This window comes from Podarcis liolepis (genome assembly GCF_965112155.1).
Source record: "Podarcis liolepis genome assembly, chromosome: W".
NCBI classification, from domain to species: domain Eukaryota; kingdom Metazoa; phylum Chordata; class Lepidosauria; order Squamata; family Lacertidae; genus Podarcis; species Podarcis liolepis.
In genome coordinates this window covers 19,917,018-19,934,273 of record NC_139568.1, presented here as the reverse complement: position 1 = coordinate 19,934,273, position 17,256 = coordinate 19,917,018, and the positions used below count along the sequence as shown (strand labels likewise).

Sequence of the window (17,256 nt, the reverse complement as noted above, 5' to 3'; positions counted from 1 at the left end):
CAGGGGAGAGTCCTGAGGGCCAGGCAGGGAAGCCTGGAGGGCCACATCTGGCTTAGGGGGCCTGTGGTTTCACCATTCCTGGGCTAATGATCCTTAAGGTCCCTACCAACTTTATGATTCTATGAATGCAGGAGTGATAATAGGAAAGCTGTGCACTGAGGGGTGGTGCAGGGGAGGCACCCCATCACCAGAGGCTGTTTAGCTCAAGAAATAATGTGTCAAAAACGCAACCCACACAGGCTTCACCATTTTCAAGCAGCCACTCTGCTTTAATGTTAGGGTGTCGTTTTTCAAGAAAAGTCTCTGTCCGAGTGAGAAGAAGCTGTGACCCCACTCCCAAATAACAACCAGAACAACCCACCCTACCAGCTCTGTTAGCACCCTGGGTATTCCTAAAGGTTGGTAGTGCTGGATCAATGCAAGCCCATTCCGCAGGGAAGGGAGGGGAGAGTACACAACTAAAGCAAAATGCAATAGGGAAGGCATTCTCAAACTCAGCTTGGCCTGACCAGAGGGTGTGTGCATGTGTTAGGAGGAGGCAGTATCCCAGAAGTGCATCAAACCATGCCCTGATCTGCGGCGGAGGCCCAGGGAGTCACAGCAGGCTGCCTTCCTTGGCTGCGGGAGCTGGGCAGGGCCAATCTGGCAGAAATGCTCCTTCCCCCTACTCTGCCATCCAAAGCTTGAAAGTCCTGTCATAAGAGCATGTGGCGATCAGCTGCCCGTCCAGGGAGATGTCCAAGCCCATGACTTTGCCCTCGTGTCCTGCCAAGGTTTTCAGCGGGGATGAGCCTGGGTGCGTCCAGACCTTGGCTGTGTTGTCGTAAGATCCAGTAAGCAGGAAGTTGCCATGATTTGCTGGGTGGCGGAAAGAGAAAAATAACAGGAAGTGGGGAGGAGGACTAAGGAGGCAATATAGAGATTCACCACTTACAGCAGGGGTGAGGAACTACAACTCCCATCGTCCATGACCATTAGCTATGCTGGCTGGGGCTGATGGGAGTCCAACAACTTCCAGAGTGCTACCAGTTTCCCCAAAACCTTACCCAAAAGCCAACCATAAGCAGGGAACGGGGGATGCAGGAAGAGGGAGGGTGAGTGACAGAGCATACAGGCTATTCTCAAGAGCCAGTGTATTTGGGGATGGTGGGGAGCGGTATATATCCAAGTCTTGGGAATCTATGTTGCACATGGAAACCACAGACAAGGTACTTTTCAACCCATTATATATCCTCAGTTTCTGGGAAAAGGCCTTAGCAGCTACAGAGACTTACGTTCAAACTTCACTCCGGTCACCAGGTTCTGATGGGCAGGGATGGTGTAGATGCACTTTCTCTGGCGGAGATCCCACACTTTACAGGTGTTGTCGCCACTTCCAGTGGCAATGTGGTACCTATGAGAAGTACGGAAGAGGAGGAATTCGGGTTTGCGTGCAAGGGGGTTGTTCCCAGTTTCAGCCCTATTCATAATCCTACATGATTATGAAAAAGCTTTAATAAAATATATTGGAGGAGGGGGGAAGGCTATGTACCCATCATACATTTAAAGCACAAGGCTTCTGCCAAAGAATCCTGGGAACTGTAGTTTACTAAGGGCATAGGGAATTATAAGCTCTGTGAGGGGGAAACTAAAATTCCCAGGATGATTTGGGGTGGGAAATGTGCTTTGAATGTATAGTGTGCATGCAGACTAAATTAGTTCCATTAATTTCAATTAATCTACTCCGAGCAGAAGTTAGTTGTCTGTGTGTCAATATTAAGACCTGCACCCCAAGAGGGGATGGCAAATTGGTTCTTACCCATTAGGGGAAAAGTTGATCCCATAGATCTCCTTGAGATGACCTTCCAAAAACATGATACAACGCCCTGTGCGCAGATCCCACACGCGGCCAAATGCATCAAGGCCACTGAAAGGAAGAGAAAAACGTCAAACAATCTCTTTCTCACACAAACCCCTTCCCATGCTTCCACTCTGAATAAGAGGCATCACTTAAAGCCATCTTTGGATCTTCTTTCCTCTTTAGTTGTCACCTAGGCTGGATGCCTCTTAACATCACTAAACAGGAGCCAAAGGAGCTTCTGTGAACCACAGTTGTTAAATTGGAGCAAAGCCTTTCTGCAATGCAGCTCAGATTGCCTCCCATGTTACTACCACCTCCTGTCTGCAGTTCCAAGGTTTTGCAAGCAGGACCCAGATCTGACCTACCTGGCAAATCACATGTAGCAAAGTCTAATTAGCACACTTTGTTTGCATAGATTTAGAATATTTATAATGCACTTAAATCAAAAAGTTATCTAAGAGTACAAAAACTGAACGTGAAACATAGCTAAAATCTACAGAACAATTAAAAAGCAAATATACATAAAAGCCATTGGCATTATAAACACACATAAAAATAAGTAGAACTTTAAAAAACAAAGTAACTAAATTATGCACCTGGGTAGGCTTGTCAAGCCAAAAAAAAAAAAAAAAAAAGAGGATTCAGCAGGTGCCTACAACTATATAGCTTGCTTAATGTCAATAGGCAGGGAGTTCCAAAGCATAGTTATGTGACAATGAAGGATCGACTCAATTACAAACAAGCTAAAGCAAGAGCTGCCCAGATCAGAATTTGCAGATTAAGAACAATGATGGGGCAAATCTTAACATTGCCCTAAAAAGTTGAAACTTTTATTTTAATGAGTAGTATAAACTCAGGAATACAGTCAAGCTATTAGGAACAAAGGAAGTTTCCTAGAAATGAGTCAGAACATTGGTCCATCTAATTCAGTAGTGTCTACACTGACTGGCAGCTGCTCTCCAGGATTATAGATAGGAAGATAACCATTGGGGATTGAAGCTGTGACTTTCTCCACGCAGAGCAGACGCTCTTATCGAAGCTATGGCCCCTCCCTCATTAGAATTTCCACCCTGTGACTTTTTAGCTCCAGGAGTGAAGACTTGAGTGGGATCTTCTGAAGGTAGAATCCCAACCAGTTCTCTCTCTTTTCTGGCATTTTAGAACTAGCAAGAATGAGCATCATTACTGACTGGCTGATACTTGCTCAGTGACACCCCCAGGGAGGGTTAGGACTTGCACATGCATGTAGATTTACCCAGTGGCAGAAAGGGAGCCGTCAACATGGAAGGTGATGTCGTAAACTCCTTTGCTGTGCCCCTCCTGGTGCAAGATTTCCTCCTGAGCCTCCAGGTCCCACAGGCGCCAAGAGTGGTCATAGCTGCAGGGGGGGGGGGGGGAGGTGGAGAAGAGACAAAGACTCATGTGAATATCTCACAAGGCCCCAACAGGTCCCTGTTCCCCCCCCCCGAAGTTCAAGCAGGTGGCTGGATTGTCTATCCTGATCTCCACTACAAGCTAAGACCATGGAATTAATCTAATCTGCCCCTGGCCCCCACAAACTTAGACGATCAGCCAACTGATACAGGGATATGTGTAGCATTTAGGACACATAATTCAATTCTCTGCTCAGTATTGGGATCTTCAACTGCAGCTTCCTCCCATTCCGACCTCTCACTTTCCAGTCTTGTGTAATGAGTGCTGGGCTGAGTGGAAAGAAGTAACATATCACAAGGGGATGACAACAACTGTTTTTCTATCGAGGGCAGAATTATTTCGAAGGTAACCCATGGTGGTGGCATTGCCAGTGGTGGTGAGACTACTAACAATGGAAGGAACTCTCTTTTCTTCCTTTTCTTTCTGCTGCTCTCTGCTCTTCCTCTTTCTCCATCACATCATTTCCCTATTTATTCACCTCCTTGATACCCACAAGAAATTAGACCAGGTGCCATGTGTGGCCCTTTGGGCAGCACCCCCTCCTCTGACTTACCAGGTTGTGCCCAGAAACCTGCCAGAGGGATGCCATGCCACCCGGGCTACTCTCGCTGTGTGTCCCTCGATGTCAGCCACTGGTTCATCACTGAAAGAAACACAACATCTCATGGCAAATTCTTGATGATGCTGACTGTCCCATAAGAGAGACTAAAATAAAGAGGCAGCAATACAGAATAGGAGAAAGGAAGGTGCGATGGGTGGATCCAGCTGGCTGGCTGGAGGACAGAGGGGTGTGTGTGTACAGAAACTAATCTGCTGTGTGAAGGTAAAATTTACAGTAGTTACTCCACCCACCACTGGTAAGTGACCCCCCTGAAGGGTGCCCAGAAGAGAAAAATGTTTCAGTTGTTATTGAAAGATTCACAGACTAGCTTGGCTTTATCCAATGACTTTATTAACAGCTTAGTCATAGTATACTACTGTATAAGATTTGTACACTGCTTGCTGCCTTTCAAGCCTAAAATATGTTGTGATGGGTCTTTGCAAAACTAGTTCACAAGGAAACAAACAATGCTGTCTCTGACTGGCTGCAAAAATACACAGGCAGCTTGGGGTGCTTCATGTAGGCTACTCCCCATTGTTCCCAGGGCTGCAAAGTACAAATATTAAAGTAATCAAAGGGCATTCGAAACAGAAGGGAAAACCCTGCCTGCCCAAGCAGAGCGGTTGTGGCTCAGTGGTAGACACACTCTGCAGGCAAAAGAATCCCAGATTCAATCCCTGGTGTCTCCAAGTACGGCTGGGAAATCCTCCCACCTGAAACTGTGGAGAGCCACTGCCTGTTAGAGCAGACAACAGTGGCCTTGAGTTCATTTCAGAGTAGACCCAGTGAAATTAATGCATGTCCATGCATTTCAATGGGTCTACAACCCTGTGTTCCAAAAGAAAGCAACTGGATAGTGAACCAGTAACCTCATTGGCAGGAGGAAGTCCTAATACTTCCTCAAGTATAAGAGTTACTAGACCAGCTCCACTTACTGTAGCTGCTCTCTTCAGTTTGATTGAGCCCCCTTGTTGCTGGAATGATCCAGTCCTGTACACACAACCCTGACTTTCTTAAACAAAAGGTGAAGGAACTCAGGGAACTCCAGAAGGAAGCCTAGCCCAGTGGGGTTTGAATTTGACATCAATATAACAAGCCACAGAATGGCCCCAGAACAACATGTTTTAAAGCTCTTCTACTTGTTCCTTTTGCAGCCGTGTCTTTACCTGCCCCATGTTATACAAGATTTCAGGGGTGGGGCAGGTGGGGCCTGGCAAAAATGGCCCCATGGGCCATATCAGGTTCCCTGCCAGGCCCAGTCAGGCCCATGGGTCACAGGTCCCTTACTGTTGCAAAAGAGGGTCTCGAGTTCAACAGGTGGGAAAAAAATCTATCACTAAATATGAGTTTGAGCAAAAGATTCCTGCATTGCAGGGGGTTGGAGTCAATGACCCTTGTGGTCCCTTCCAACTTGACAATTCTATGATTCTATGACCTCACAGGCACCCAAGACTGAGAGAAGGAGTGCGAATTTACCACCACTGATGCTTCGGCCCACAGCAACAGTATCTGACAGAAATAAACCTCTTCCCTGAGGCCCAATTAAAGAATCTGCTCTCTCTCTGTTTCCTTGGATAACGCACTGACAGAATCAACTGCCTTCCCCAAGAGTCACAGTGCCTTGACTGTTGGAACAAATGCAGCCTATCTGGGGACATAGCAAGACAAGAGGTGTAAAAAGTAAGACAAGTATGACATGGGGGAGAAGTGGGAACCCGCCACCTCACAGTTTGGGCCGGGGGGCACAACCAATAAGCCAAGCAAACTCGTGTCTCTATAAAGGTTTAGAAACAGTAACACAGAAAAGAAGCCTCATTATAAGGAGAGAGGAGCACTGCTGGATCAGGCCCCCAAAAGCACCCACAGCAAAATAACTCTGGGAACTATAGTTCACCCTCACAGGACTATAATTCCCAGCACTTTTAACAAACTACAGCTCCCAGGATTCTTTGGGGGGAGCCATGTGCTTTAAAAGTATGGTGTGGTCATGCCCCTGCCTCAATCACTTGTGTTAGCGTTTTGTTTGTTGCAGAAGGAGGTTAAACAGGAAGCCATTCTTTAATATTTTTCTCTACCACCCACAGCAGCCAATAAAATAAGGAAGGGAAGGCAACTGATTTTCCTGGGCCCAGGTGTACCTTTCCAGACTCCAAAGTTTGACAGAGCCATCTGCTGCGCATGAAGCCAGGTTGACGTCCTTCTTGTCCAGGAAGATGGTTGCCTTGGGGTGAAAGACAATGGCTCCAACGTTGGTGTTGTGCCCTTGGGAACAGACGAGACAGACAGACAGACAGACAGTTTGAGAGCCAGCCAATTTTAAGCTTGCTTCCTCTGTCTGAGTCTGGGCCTCTTCCTATTGCTCCAAAGAGACTCTTTGACTGGGAATCACTCCAAATTTAGTTTTTGTGCTAAAGCCGGGGTGGGGAACCTTGGCCCTGTAAGCCAAATGTGGCTCTCAAGGCCTTCCACTTTGGTCCTTGGCACTCTCCCCACACTAATTCACTCTTTCCCCTCAGGCCACACACTTCACTGTCCCTGCTTCACGCCCTTCTTGAGTGTCTTCTGCCAGCCCGGATTGCATCCTTGAATTCTGAAAATGGCTCTGGCTGGCCTGAATGGAGGATGGCTGCATGCCAATAGTGGGAGGGGCCAAAAGCAAAAGAAGGTGGAGCAACAAATGCAGCTTTTCCCTTTGTATAGTAGGCTACCTGCCTTCACACTCCCATTTCTAGTCTCCTTCCAGGCCTGATCAGAATTCAAGGCCACATTCCACCCAAGTAAAAACACTAAAGGAGGGTGCCAAGCAGGGTTGGTGCAGTTTGAAGAGAGCCCCAAGGGCCAGAGAGGCTGTGAGGGCCACATGTGGCCCACGGGTCTGACGTTCCCATGCTCTGAATTAGTCAGCAGCTAAGCAGTGGACCTATAGGATATGACTCCCAACACTGATTATTAGAGTCCAGGCTGTCTTCCAGAAAGGAATGCCATCTCACCCAAGCCCAAGGTGGACAAACAAATAAAGGAAGAAGTTTGCACAGCACCACTCTCAAAATTCATAGCCTCCCACCCATGTAGCCTTATGCTCCTAATCAGCCATATACTGTAATTGCTCCAGTCATTTGAGGGAAGATAAGAGAAAAGCAGGCTGCTTTGGCAATGGGTGCGGTGGGAGTCAGATACTATACCTCGCAAAGTGTGGATGAGATTACAATCCGGCACTGATCACAGTTTACAGAGGCCACTCCTGGGAGAGGAAAGGCAGAAGGAAAACTGACTGGCATTTTATTTTATCTTAAAATGTTTTCTATCCCTTGTCTTTCTGTTTTACAAACAAAACGAATCAAACAAAAGCAATCAAGGAAGCTAAGAGAGTAAAAAAACCCCAAACACATATAAAAACCAAGCAAAATTCAGTTGCAAGATAACAAGTCTAAAAACAAAACAGAAGATAGCAAGTCTAAAAACAACCTTCAACAAAATGATAAAATGCACCCACAGAACTATCACATTCTAAAAACTACTCCCACAATAGCCTTCCAGAACTTGCTAATTACAGGGCGTTGGACAAGATGACTTTTGGGATCCTTTCCAGCTCTACAATTTTATGATTCTATGACTGCCCCCAACAGCTCAGGCAGCCTCTCCTGTGCACTATAGGAGAACTTAGCAGGATTGGGAGGGACATAATGAAAAGCAGAACAAAGTTTACCAGCAAGCTGTAGCCAGGAGCTTGGAGTTGGGGCTGAAGTTGCAATAGGAGATAGGGCGGTCGTCTCCAATTTGGCTGTAGAAATTATTCAAAGACTGAAAGAAAAACAAAAAACAAAAGATAATATTTTGCCACCAGAGGAAATGAAGGGCTCACTAAAATGAGATGGCGCTGAGATGGTAAAGAAAAGAGATGACGTTTCCTGCCCAGGCTGCTCCCCCACCTCACCCCCAGTAGTGTTTTCTACTGAGCTGAATTGTTGGACCCATTTAGTGCAATGTTACGTGCTCTGAACTGGCAGCTGAATTCCAAGCAACCAGCAGAGATCTTTCCTTGTCCAGGTGTCTTTGGAGATGGAGATGCCAGGGAGTCAACCTGGGATCATCCACATGCAAAGCATTTGATCTACCATTGAATTATGCTGAGGAGGAGCAGAGGAACAGAAGCCTTCTGCAAGCTCATTTGAACCTCCGCATCTCGGGGGCCTTCTGGGCTGCAGCAGCCCAGTGCCCAGAACTTTTAAGTCATAGCAGAGACGGGTCCCACTTACCCTTAGAGATTTGTGCAGCTCCTGTTTCTGGGAAGTCCGTGTAGCCTCAGGGACCTCCTTGAGCAGCCGGGCTTCCTCCAATCGATTCATTGCCCTGTGAAGGGAACAAAAATTAATGCAACCAGGTCTTGCCCATATTCAACCCTTGCAGAGGCCTACAAGTTGTAATTGTGACAATTCTTCTGCCACGTGCCATCTGTCTTTTGAGGTGGGTTTGAAATCCCCCATTTCTCAACCATCACCACCACTCTAGTTAGGGAAAATAGATATACAAGGCCTCATCAATGTTTGCGTTAGCATTTCTCAATCCCAGCCCCTTACCGAGGGAGGGAGTAGTTGGCGATCCACAGTCTGGCCGTCTTCAAGGTATTTGGTCCTTCGTGGTACCAGGTTTGCTGATACTAAGAGAAATGAAACATTAAAGGGGTGGGTATCTCTTGTGAGACTTGGGTAGTATAGTGGGCACACATTTATAGCTAAGGGGAAAGGTCGGAGCTCAGTGGGAAAGTGTGAGCTCCCAGAGTTTGTGAAGACTCCCATTTGAAACCCCAGAGCTGCTGTCACTCATAACACACTTTAAAATTTATTACCTCCTCTTTTGATTTCTTGGACTTCTCATCATCTTTTTGGGTCTTCTTCAATGCATCTGTGCCAACCACAGACAGAATGTTACGTAGCCTGTTGAGAAATAAAGTGAAGATTAACTTGCCTTTGTTTATATGAGTCACATCAATGAGCTGGAAAAGGAAGTGAAAGCAAGTCAATTTCATCCTCTCTCACCTCTCCCTCCTTTCTGCAGGGCCCTCTCCAAAAAGTGTGATGGGCTCCCCGAGGGCTCGTAAGCAGGCCTTGACCTCAGAGTCATCTGTGGAAACATTGATTTGCCTGGCACGCTTCCGGCGCTCAAACTCTGCCAGGACCTCTGCCTGGCGCTCGCTGATGTGCTCTTCCAAGTCAAAAACTTCACCTGATCATAGTAGAAAGCCAAAGGTTATAGGAAATAAAACCCCAACAGGACCCTACAAAGCCTCAACACTTGACCCTCACTTCAAAAGTTTGCTTCAGACCAATGGCTTAAAATCAAAATTAATACAAAGGCAAAATGTAATTAATGTATTGCTTGGGGGGGGGGGTAAGAGAGCACAATCTCTTATGGCCACTGGAAGTACACATTTTTATATCCAGAGGGAACAAATAGGATCTGCAGATGCGCAGGAGCTAGCCAACAACCATTTGTTCCCCTGAAACGAAACCTAAGCAGAGTGTACCCACATTGATCTGCTGCCACCTGTGACACTCCTTCTCATCTAGTGTTTTGCTTTTTGCTACCCCTATCTAGATTTAAATTATAAAGATCTCAGGGCAGGGATTTGTCTCTTGCTTGCTTTCTCCTGTAAAGAACTACAGTGGTACCTCATGTTGCGAACCATCCCCTTACGAATTCTTCGGGTTACGCGCACCACTAACCCGAAAGTAGATGCCCCTCGTTGTGAACTTTGTCCCGGGATGCGAGCAGAAACCACGCTCCGGCGGTGCGGCAGCAGCGGGAGGTGCCATTAGCGGAAGCGCGCTTCATGTTACGAGCGGTTTCCGGTTACGAACGGACCTCCGGAACGGGTTAGGTTTGTAACTGGAGGTACCAATGTATGTATAACTGATAGCATCCCTGGGATAAAGATAGCCTGGTCACATTTATCCATGGACTGATTACTATAACGCACTGTACTTGGGGCTGCCTTTGAAGATTGCTTGGAAACTACAGTTAAAGCAAATAAATGGGACTGGTCATATGGAACCTATTTTGCCTGTCCTAAAGAGATACACTGGATTAAAGTTCATTGCCAAGCTCAAGCCAAAGTGCAGATTTTGACCTACAAAGCCCCAAATGAGTTGGGGCCAGGCTAGTTGAAAGATTACCTGTTCCCACATGAACCCACCCAAACATTAAGATATATTCTAGGTCCTACCACCCTTGGAAGTATGGTAGACAATGACACAGGCTTCTTAGTTGTGGCATTCTGTCAGCACCAAGTGAATGCCTTCTTTGTTTGCATGTGGTTTTATGTCAGCATCTCGTTTAATCTCATTATGCTGTGTAATGCTTTAGTGTGATTTGTTTTAAAGGACTTCCTGATTTAATTGTAATTTTAGTATTGAACTATGAGCTTCTCTGAGAGCATTTGCTGAAAATGGCCTGCTTACAAGCATTCTAAACAAATTATCAGCCCCACTAATCAGTTCTTCCCTCCATCCTTTTCCTTCCATCTCCCAGTCAGCTCACTACCATCTCTTACCACTGGTGATATTGATGTTGCCAGCCTCAATAGCTGCTTTGACTGCATCCTTGCCCATCAACCCAGACTCCCCTTTGAGGAGACGCTCTTGCTCTTTCTCCTCCAAGCTACCATAGAAAATTGGGGCTTTCTTGGCTGGAGGAGCATCCCCTTCATCTGAAGCCTTTGTTTTTGAGCCCTGCAAGAAGGAAACTCAGCAGTAGCCTACATGGAGAAGGAAGAGAGCAAATTTGGATTTTCCCCCACCTGCTGTCATGGGCTGGCTTGATGCAGAGAACTGGGGAAGAAGGCTCAGAGCCAGGGGGGCAGCGATGCATGGTCAGAGGGAGAAGAGGCAACAGGCTTTAGTGAGCAGGAAGAGACATGGGGCAGAGAGAAGTCCAGACTGAGGCAGAAGAGGAGGCTGGAGAGGAATGGAGCCAAAAGGCAGTAACCAGCTCCCCTTCCCCTATACTCCTGACTCATGACATCTGCCCACATCTGACAGCCCCCACCCCATCAAACAGTACATGAGACAATTTTGTTTTGAATCCCAGCATACTGTTAATCATTAAGGCTAAAACCCTAAGCCCACCTCTGTGGGAGTCAGCACTACTGAACTCAATAGGACTTTCTTGTGAGTTGACATTGTTAAGGATTATACTGTTTGGTAATATATTTATTACAGTGACTAACATAAAATATTCCACAGGAACAGTCATGTTAGTCCATGCGTATCATGGTACAGTGGTACCTCAGGTTACAGATGCTTCAGGTTACAGATGCTTCAGGTTACAGACTCCGCTAACCCAGAACTAGTACCTCGGGTTAAGAACTTTGCTTCAGGGTGAGAACAGAAATCACACGGCGGCAGCAGGAGGCCCCATTAGCTAAAGTGGTACCTCAGGTTAAGAACAGTTTCAGGTTAAGAACGGACCTCCAGAACGAATTAAGTTCTTAACCTGAGGTACCACTGTACTTTAAAAGCAAAGGAAATCCATGTCTTGCTCTGAGTAGGCCAGTGGGTCTGCTCCGTGTAGAGATAGCACTGGATACAATCCTAACATATATATATATATATATTTATTCTGGCATAAACTTTCATGGACTACAAGTCCACTCTAATAGGTGGTTTTGAAACAACAACGTTTGTTAGTCTTTAAGGTGGCAAAGAATGCCTTGTTGTTTTAATGCAGCAGAAATATTAGAACTCTTAAAGCATAACATTTTGCCTTTTGTGGCAGAAGCTGAAGCGTTGAGTTGCACCCAACTCAGCTCAACTGAAAGAGGAGAGCCACTGAAATTAACAGCCGCAAGCGAGTCATATTCATTAATTCAAATGAGTCCAACCTTGAATTGAGCTTTAGTTGGATACAATCCGTTACGCTCTAAAAACTTTTACTACCGACGTGAGGTTACGTTAGTCACTGCAGTAAATAAGTAGACACTGGTGTCTTTCAAACAGATTTTCCATTTTATCATTTCTATGAAAAGATACACGTTTTTTAAACTAAGAAACCACATTCTATCCCAGTTTCAAACCCCCTGCCTTATTCACCGCGGCGATCCGCGACGCAGCCATGGCGCTTTCCCGACCCCTGCTCTCAGACCGGGGCTCTGTAGTGGGGGAATCACACGCAACGGGCTCCCCACAAACACTTCCGGCACAGCGGCTTCCCCCGCCCTTGCAGAGCGCCACAGCCAATGATGCCTTTCCATTCCATCCCGGAGAGTGGGCCGCTCTAGCTTCCCTGGAGCTCCATGATTATGCGGACCGAGACCTTCCAGGTTGCTGGCTGGCGACGTGGGGCGTGGTGGGATCGAGCCTCTGGCGTCGGCGTCTGTACGAGAGGTGCAGGTGAAGAAAAGAGCGGGGAGCTGCTGCGCACGCGCAAGAGAGCCGCAGTGTGGGGAAAGGTCTGCTTGCAAGATGCTGCGGCGGAAACCGACGCGGCTTGAATTGAAGCTGGACGACATCGAGGAGTTCGACGGCGCCCGCAAGGAACTCGAGGTGGGTCAGTGGTTGGTTGGTTGGTTGCGGGACGGCAAGGCGCTCCTTGCCCACCTTTCTTCGGTGTTGTTGTTGTTGTTTGCGCACTCTGCACATGCTTAGAGATTCTCTTGGCCTTGCTTTCTCTTTTCTTTTTTAAAAACCTGTTTCTCCTCACAAGGGGAGTAGCCATCCTGTTTGTTATTGAGCTGCCCGGCCCGGTCTTCTCTCTCCCACTCAGGAGGGTACCGAGTATAGTAAACAGGCGGTGAGGTAGAGCCACCCGCTGGAGTTGGGCGCAGTCCCCCCCCCCACTGTTCTTACTTGGGTGGAACATGCACAAACAAGCTTATAAAATTAAGCACAGTACGGAGAAAGAACACTGGCTCTTCAGGGCTGCCATTTGCTTGTTTTAATAAAAGGTTGTTGGCTGGGGGAAAGGTCGCAGCTCAGTGTCAAAGGGTTTTCTTTGCACTGAGAAGGTCCCAGGTTCAATTGTGAGTATCCCCAAGTAAGTCTGGAAGAGGCTTCCTGCCTGAAACCGTGGAGAAGTGCTGCCAAACAGGGTGGACAATACTGAGTTAAGTGGATCCAATGGTCTGACTCTGTAAAAGGCAGCTTCCTGTGTTTTGTTCGATGACCATAAGCTCAGCTGTAAAGCATTTCCTTTGCATGCAGAAGCTCCCAAGTTCAGTCTCCCAGGTAGGGCTGGGAGACTCCCTGCCTGAAATCCTGCAATATTGTTGTTAGTTAGAGTAGACAATACTGAACAAGATGAAACAATGGTCCAATTTCGTATAAAATGGCTACTTGTATTCCTGTGCAAGAAGGTGTGTTTGTGCATACACAGTAGCAGATCTAAATGCCAAATTATGCTTGAGGTTGTCTCCATGTTAGCCCCCTGCACTCACGAGTAAAGGTGTTTGGTCCCTTTCTGTGGCAGAACCTTTTGACAGCTTGCAATGTCTTAAATCTGAAAGCAAAGAATCGGATTCATTACAGCTATATTTGAAAAAGAAAACATGTCATGGGCGGAGGAGGCACATATGTGATTGTCCTGGAGAAGTTTTCTTTAATTATGCTTCCCATTTGTTTCCACAGAGTCGTAGGAAGCGCGAGGAGGTGGACATGGTGGGAGCCACCGATGCTGAGTGTGCGCTGGGACTCAGCACTGATCATAAGAGCCGGGAGCAGATGATACATGACCGGATTGGCTACAAACCCCAGCCCAAACCAAACAACCGTTCATCTCAGTTTGGGAACTTTGAGTTCTAGAGCCCAAAGGGTGGACAGTGGCAGTGCCTGGTACCTGTGAGCTTTGGAAGAAAGCAGGAATTTGTTTCAAGAGCCCAACAAACTCTGTTTAGAAATAGCAGAAGAGACTGAGCTTCTCTCCTCTAGGTTTTAAATGGAGTTCCTCCTCCAAGCAGAGCAAGTCTTGCTTTCCCTACAAAGATGGGATCTTCCTTACTTGATGGTTTCTTTTGTGCAACCTTGCTAGGCTGCCGTGCTTAATAAAATATTTGTTTTTAACTTTGCATGCTTCATTGTATAAACATAGATGGACATTTTTACTTGTGAAAGAGACCTTGAGCCTTGCTGACGGGTGCAGCAACAGAAGTGAAATTGAGCATTTTTTATTTTTTACTTTGAGGTGGTTGTAGAGTGGGTTTATTTACAACTGAGAGGCCCTAGATTATTAGTGGAAGAGCAGAGACTGGATATGCAGAAGGTCTCAGGCTGAACTGCTGACATCGCCAGTTAAAAATGCTTCTGAGTTGCCAGCCTGGGAAATGACCATTTGCTGCCTGTATCCCTGGAGTAGACAAGGAGTGCGGAAGCTGTGGCCCTCCAGACAGTGCTGAATCATAGCTCTCATCCTCCCTGACCACTGAAATAGGGTGGCTGAGGTTGATAGGAATTAGGAGTTCACCATTGTCTGGTGGACAGTGGCAGAATTTCGCCTACTTTAGAATGGACTGTACTGAGTTAAGTGGACGAAAAGTCTGACTTCGAAGCAAAATGGATTTGGGGGGCAACCACACTATATTCCTCATCTTTCTCACACGAAGATGGAGTTGACCACGGTTATGATCAATATGGTTTTATTTTCGGGGTGAAACAAGGTACCAAGATCTACTTGTTACAGAGATGCTCCAAAGGTGCAGGAGATGTTACTTAGTGTTTGAGGATTCCCCCTCCCCTTTTGTCTTGGGAAGAAGGCATTCTGTCTAAAGCTGCTGCATACTGACAAATTAATCTTCCTGCAAAACAGTATGCCACAAGAGGCTGCCTTATAAGTCCATGGGTTTCAATAAAACATCTGCTCCTGCCTTTTGTGCTTGAATTATGTGTGATCCATTCATAAGCAATGGGCTGTAGCCAATGCTAGTCCTACTCAGAGTAGATACAATGAAATTAATGAACGAGACTAACTTGGGTCCATTAGTTTATTTGGGTTTACTGATTAGAACAAGCGTTAGCTGGTAATGGTTTTCTGCAAAGAATTCTGGGAGCTGCCGTTTGTTAAGGGTGCTGAGAGGAGTTGTTTTAGTTAACACAGCTGATTTTTGGTTCTTGCCAATAAACTGAGTAGCATAAAAATTATAGCGGGGATCAAATACTGGAGAGAAATCACAAAAATACAGTGGTGCCTCGCAAGACAAAATGAATTCGTTCCGCGAGTTTTTTCGTCTAGCGAATTTTTCGTCTTGCGAAGCACGAAATCCCATAGGAATGCATTGAAATTCAATTAATGCGTTCCTATGGTCAAAAAAAGTCCAAACAAAGCCAAATTTGGTACAAGAGTTTATTAAGTGCTCTTTAAAGTCACACATACTGTAAAGAGCATTTCAAAAATTGAAGGAACAATAAATTAAGTTTCTAAACATGACAGAAAAACATTTAAAAATCAACAAAGTGTACAGTACATTTTCTAAGACTCTGGGGGACAACTCAAAGAAGGTTCCTCTTCCACTCTTTGCTTCTTGCTGAAGAACCTGTCCATGGTCTGCTGCTTCATCCGCCTTTTCAGCACCTCCCTGAAAGGCGACATGACCCTCTTATCAAAAGTGTTCACAAGGTCATGTGCCTTGTGCTTGTCAGGGTGGTGCCGTTGTGCAAAAGCCTGCACATCCTTCCACTTCAGGCAAATGTCCCTCAGTTATTTGGAGGACAGCCGTTCCTCAGTTGCTTCCTCCTCTTCCAGCGAGGCCTGCTCCTGCGCAGCCTCTGCCTGCAGTTCGACCAGCTCCTGGGTGGTCAGCTCGTGGTCGTGCTCCTCCACCAGCTCGCTGATGTCCTCCTCTGTGACCTCCAGGCCCATGGTTCTCCCCAAGGCAACAATGTCCTGCACCACTGTTGACTCTGGTGCATCAGAGTCACTTGGTGCCACACAGTCCGGCCACAGGCTGCGCCAAGCGCAATTCAAATTTCTCTGGCTGATCCCGTTCCAGGCCGTGGTGATCATCTTCAAGCAGGTGACGATGTCGAAGTGGTCCTTTCAGAATTCCCGCAGGGTGATGGTGGTGCAATCAGTCACCTCGAAGCATCGCCTGAAAAGCTCCTTGGTGTAGAGTTTTTTGAAATTGGCGATGACCTGCTGATCCATCGGCTGGAGCAGTGGCGTGGTGTTAGGCGGCAGGAACATGATGCTGATGAAGCTGAACTCCTCCAACAAGTCCTCCTCAAGGCCTTTAGGATGAGCAGGAGCATTGTCCATCAGAAGCAAAGCCTTCAGCAGCAGGTCGTTGTCCAGCAGGTACTGTCTGACAGCAGGGCCAAAAGCAAGATTGACCCAGTCCACAAACAGCACACGTGTGACCCAAGCCTTACTGTTGGATCGCCACATGACACTCAGCTGCTCCTTGTCGACCTTGTGTTTCTTGAAGGCCCGTGGGTTCTCCGAGTGGTACACCAGCAGGGGCTTGATCTTCAGGTCGCCGCTTGCGTTGGCACAGAAGAGCAGGGTCAGACGGTCCTTCATGGGCTTGTGGCCAGGCAACTTGGCCTCCTCCTGTGTGATGAAAGTCCTTTTGGGCATCCTCTTCCAAAACAGCCCGGTCTCGTCGCAGTTGAAGACCTGCTGTGGAACGTAGCCCTCCGTCTTCACAACCTCCAGGAACTCCGCTGCAAAGTCTTCAGCCGCAGAAACATCAGAACTGGCAGCCTCTCCATGCCTGACCACGCTGTGGATTCCAGATCTTGTCTTGAACCGGTCAAACCAGCCTCTGCTTGCCTTGAAGACTTCTGGCTCGCCTGAGGTTCCTGGCTGTTCCCGGACGAGGTCTACGTGCAAGGCCTTGGCCTTCTCACAAATGATGGCCTCAGTCACTGTGTCCCCTGCACGCTGCTTCTCTTCTAACCAGATGAGCAGCAACTTCTCCACCTCCTCCAGAACAGCTGGGCGGTTCTTCACGATCCTGGTGACTCCCTTGGCTACATCAGTCGCAAGGATCTTCTCCCTCATCTTCAGGATGGTCCCGATGGTTGATGGATTCCTCCCGTACTCCCTGGTGAGGTCTGTCACACGCATTCCACCGTCGTGCTTCCGGATGATCTCCTCCTTCATTTCCAGCGTAACCTTCGCCTTCTTCCCCTCGCCGGCCTCTGCAGCAGCAGTCTTCTTGGGTCCCATGGCAGCACAGCTCCTACCTTCGCAAACCCAAAATAAAAATAAAAATCAGTGCTTCACTTCCAAAAAATTCAAAAGCACCCAGCCACCCACCACACAGAAATTCAAACCCAGAACCAAGTCCTTGAATTCCAAACACCCCAACCCAGAATCCAAAACCCCCCAAAAAAGTTTTAAAAGTTTAACTTACCGAATGGCTGCAAAAGAAGTTTTGGAAAAGCTTCAAAAA

The 17,256-nt window shown here is 47.1% G+C and overlaps 2 protein-coding genes across 2 annotated transcripts; one reads left to right on the top strand and one right to left on the bottom strand.

Moving 5' to 3' along the window:
* Positions 1-241: 241 nt before the first annotated feature.
* On the bottom strand, positions 242-11,145 carry LOC310697672 (U4/U6 small nuclear ribonucleoprotein Prp4-like). The gene is given in 14 exon segments (XM_083484359.1): positions 242-858; positions 1,275-1,393; positions 1,799-1,906; positions 3,096-3,218; positions 3,828-3,917; positions 6,014-6,137; positions 7,058-7,094; positions 7,098-7,116; positions 7,582-7,676; positions 8,132-8,225; positions 8,453-8,532; positions 8,722-8,809; positions 8,912-9,098; positions 10,426-11,145. Coding segments are annotated over 14 exon segments (1,416 nt in total). The 5' UTR covers positions 10,484-11,145; the 3' UTR covers positions 242-664.
* A 1,037-nt stretch (positions 11,146-12,182) lies between these two features.
* Positions 12,183-13,927, top strand: LOC310697707 (anaphase-promoting complex subunit CDC26-like). The gene is made up of 2 exons (XM_083484418.1): positions 12,183-12,415; positions 13,496-13,927. Exons 1-2 carry the CDS (start codon positions 12,335-12,337, stop codon positions 13,667-13,669), a joined length of 255 nt encoding a protein of 84 aa, XP_083340544.1. The 5' UTR covers positions 12,183-12,334; the 3' UTR covers positions 13,670-13,927.
* Positions 13,928-17,256: the final 3,329 nt, after the last annotated feature.

Coding starts and splice junctions, on each gene's coding strand:
- LOC310697707 (XM_083484418.1), top strand. CDS start 12,335: ATGCTGCGGCGGAAACCGACGCGGCTTGAATTGAAGCTGGACGACATC. Junction 12,416..13,495: donor GCGCCCGCAAGGAACTCGAG/GTGGGTCAGTGG, acceptor TTGTTTCCACAG/AGTCGTAGGAAGCGCGAGGA.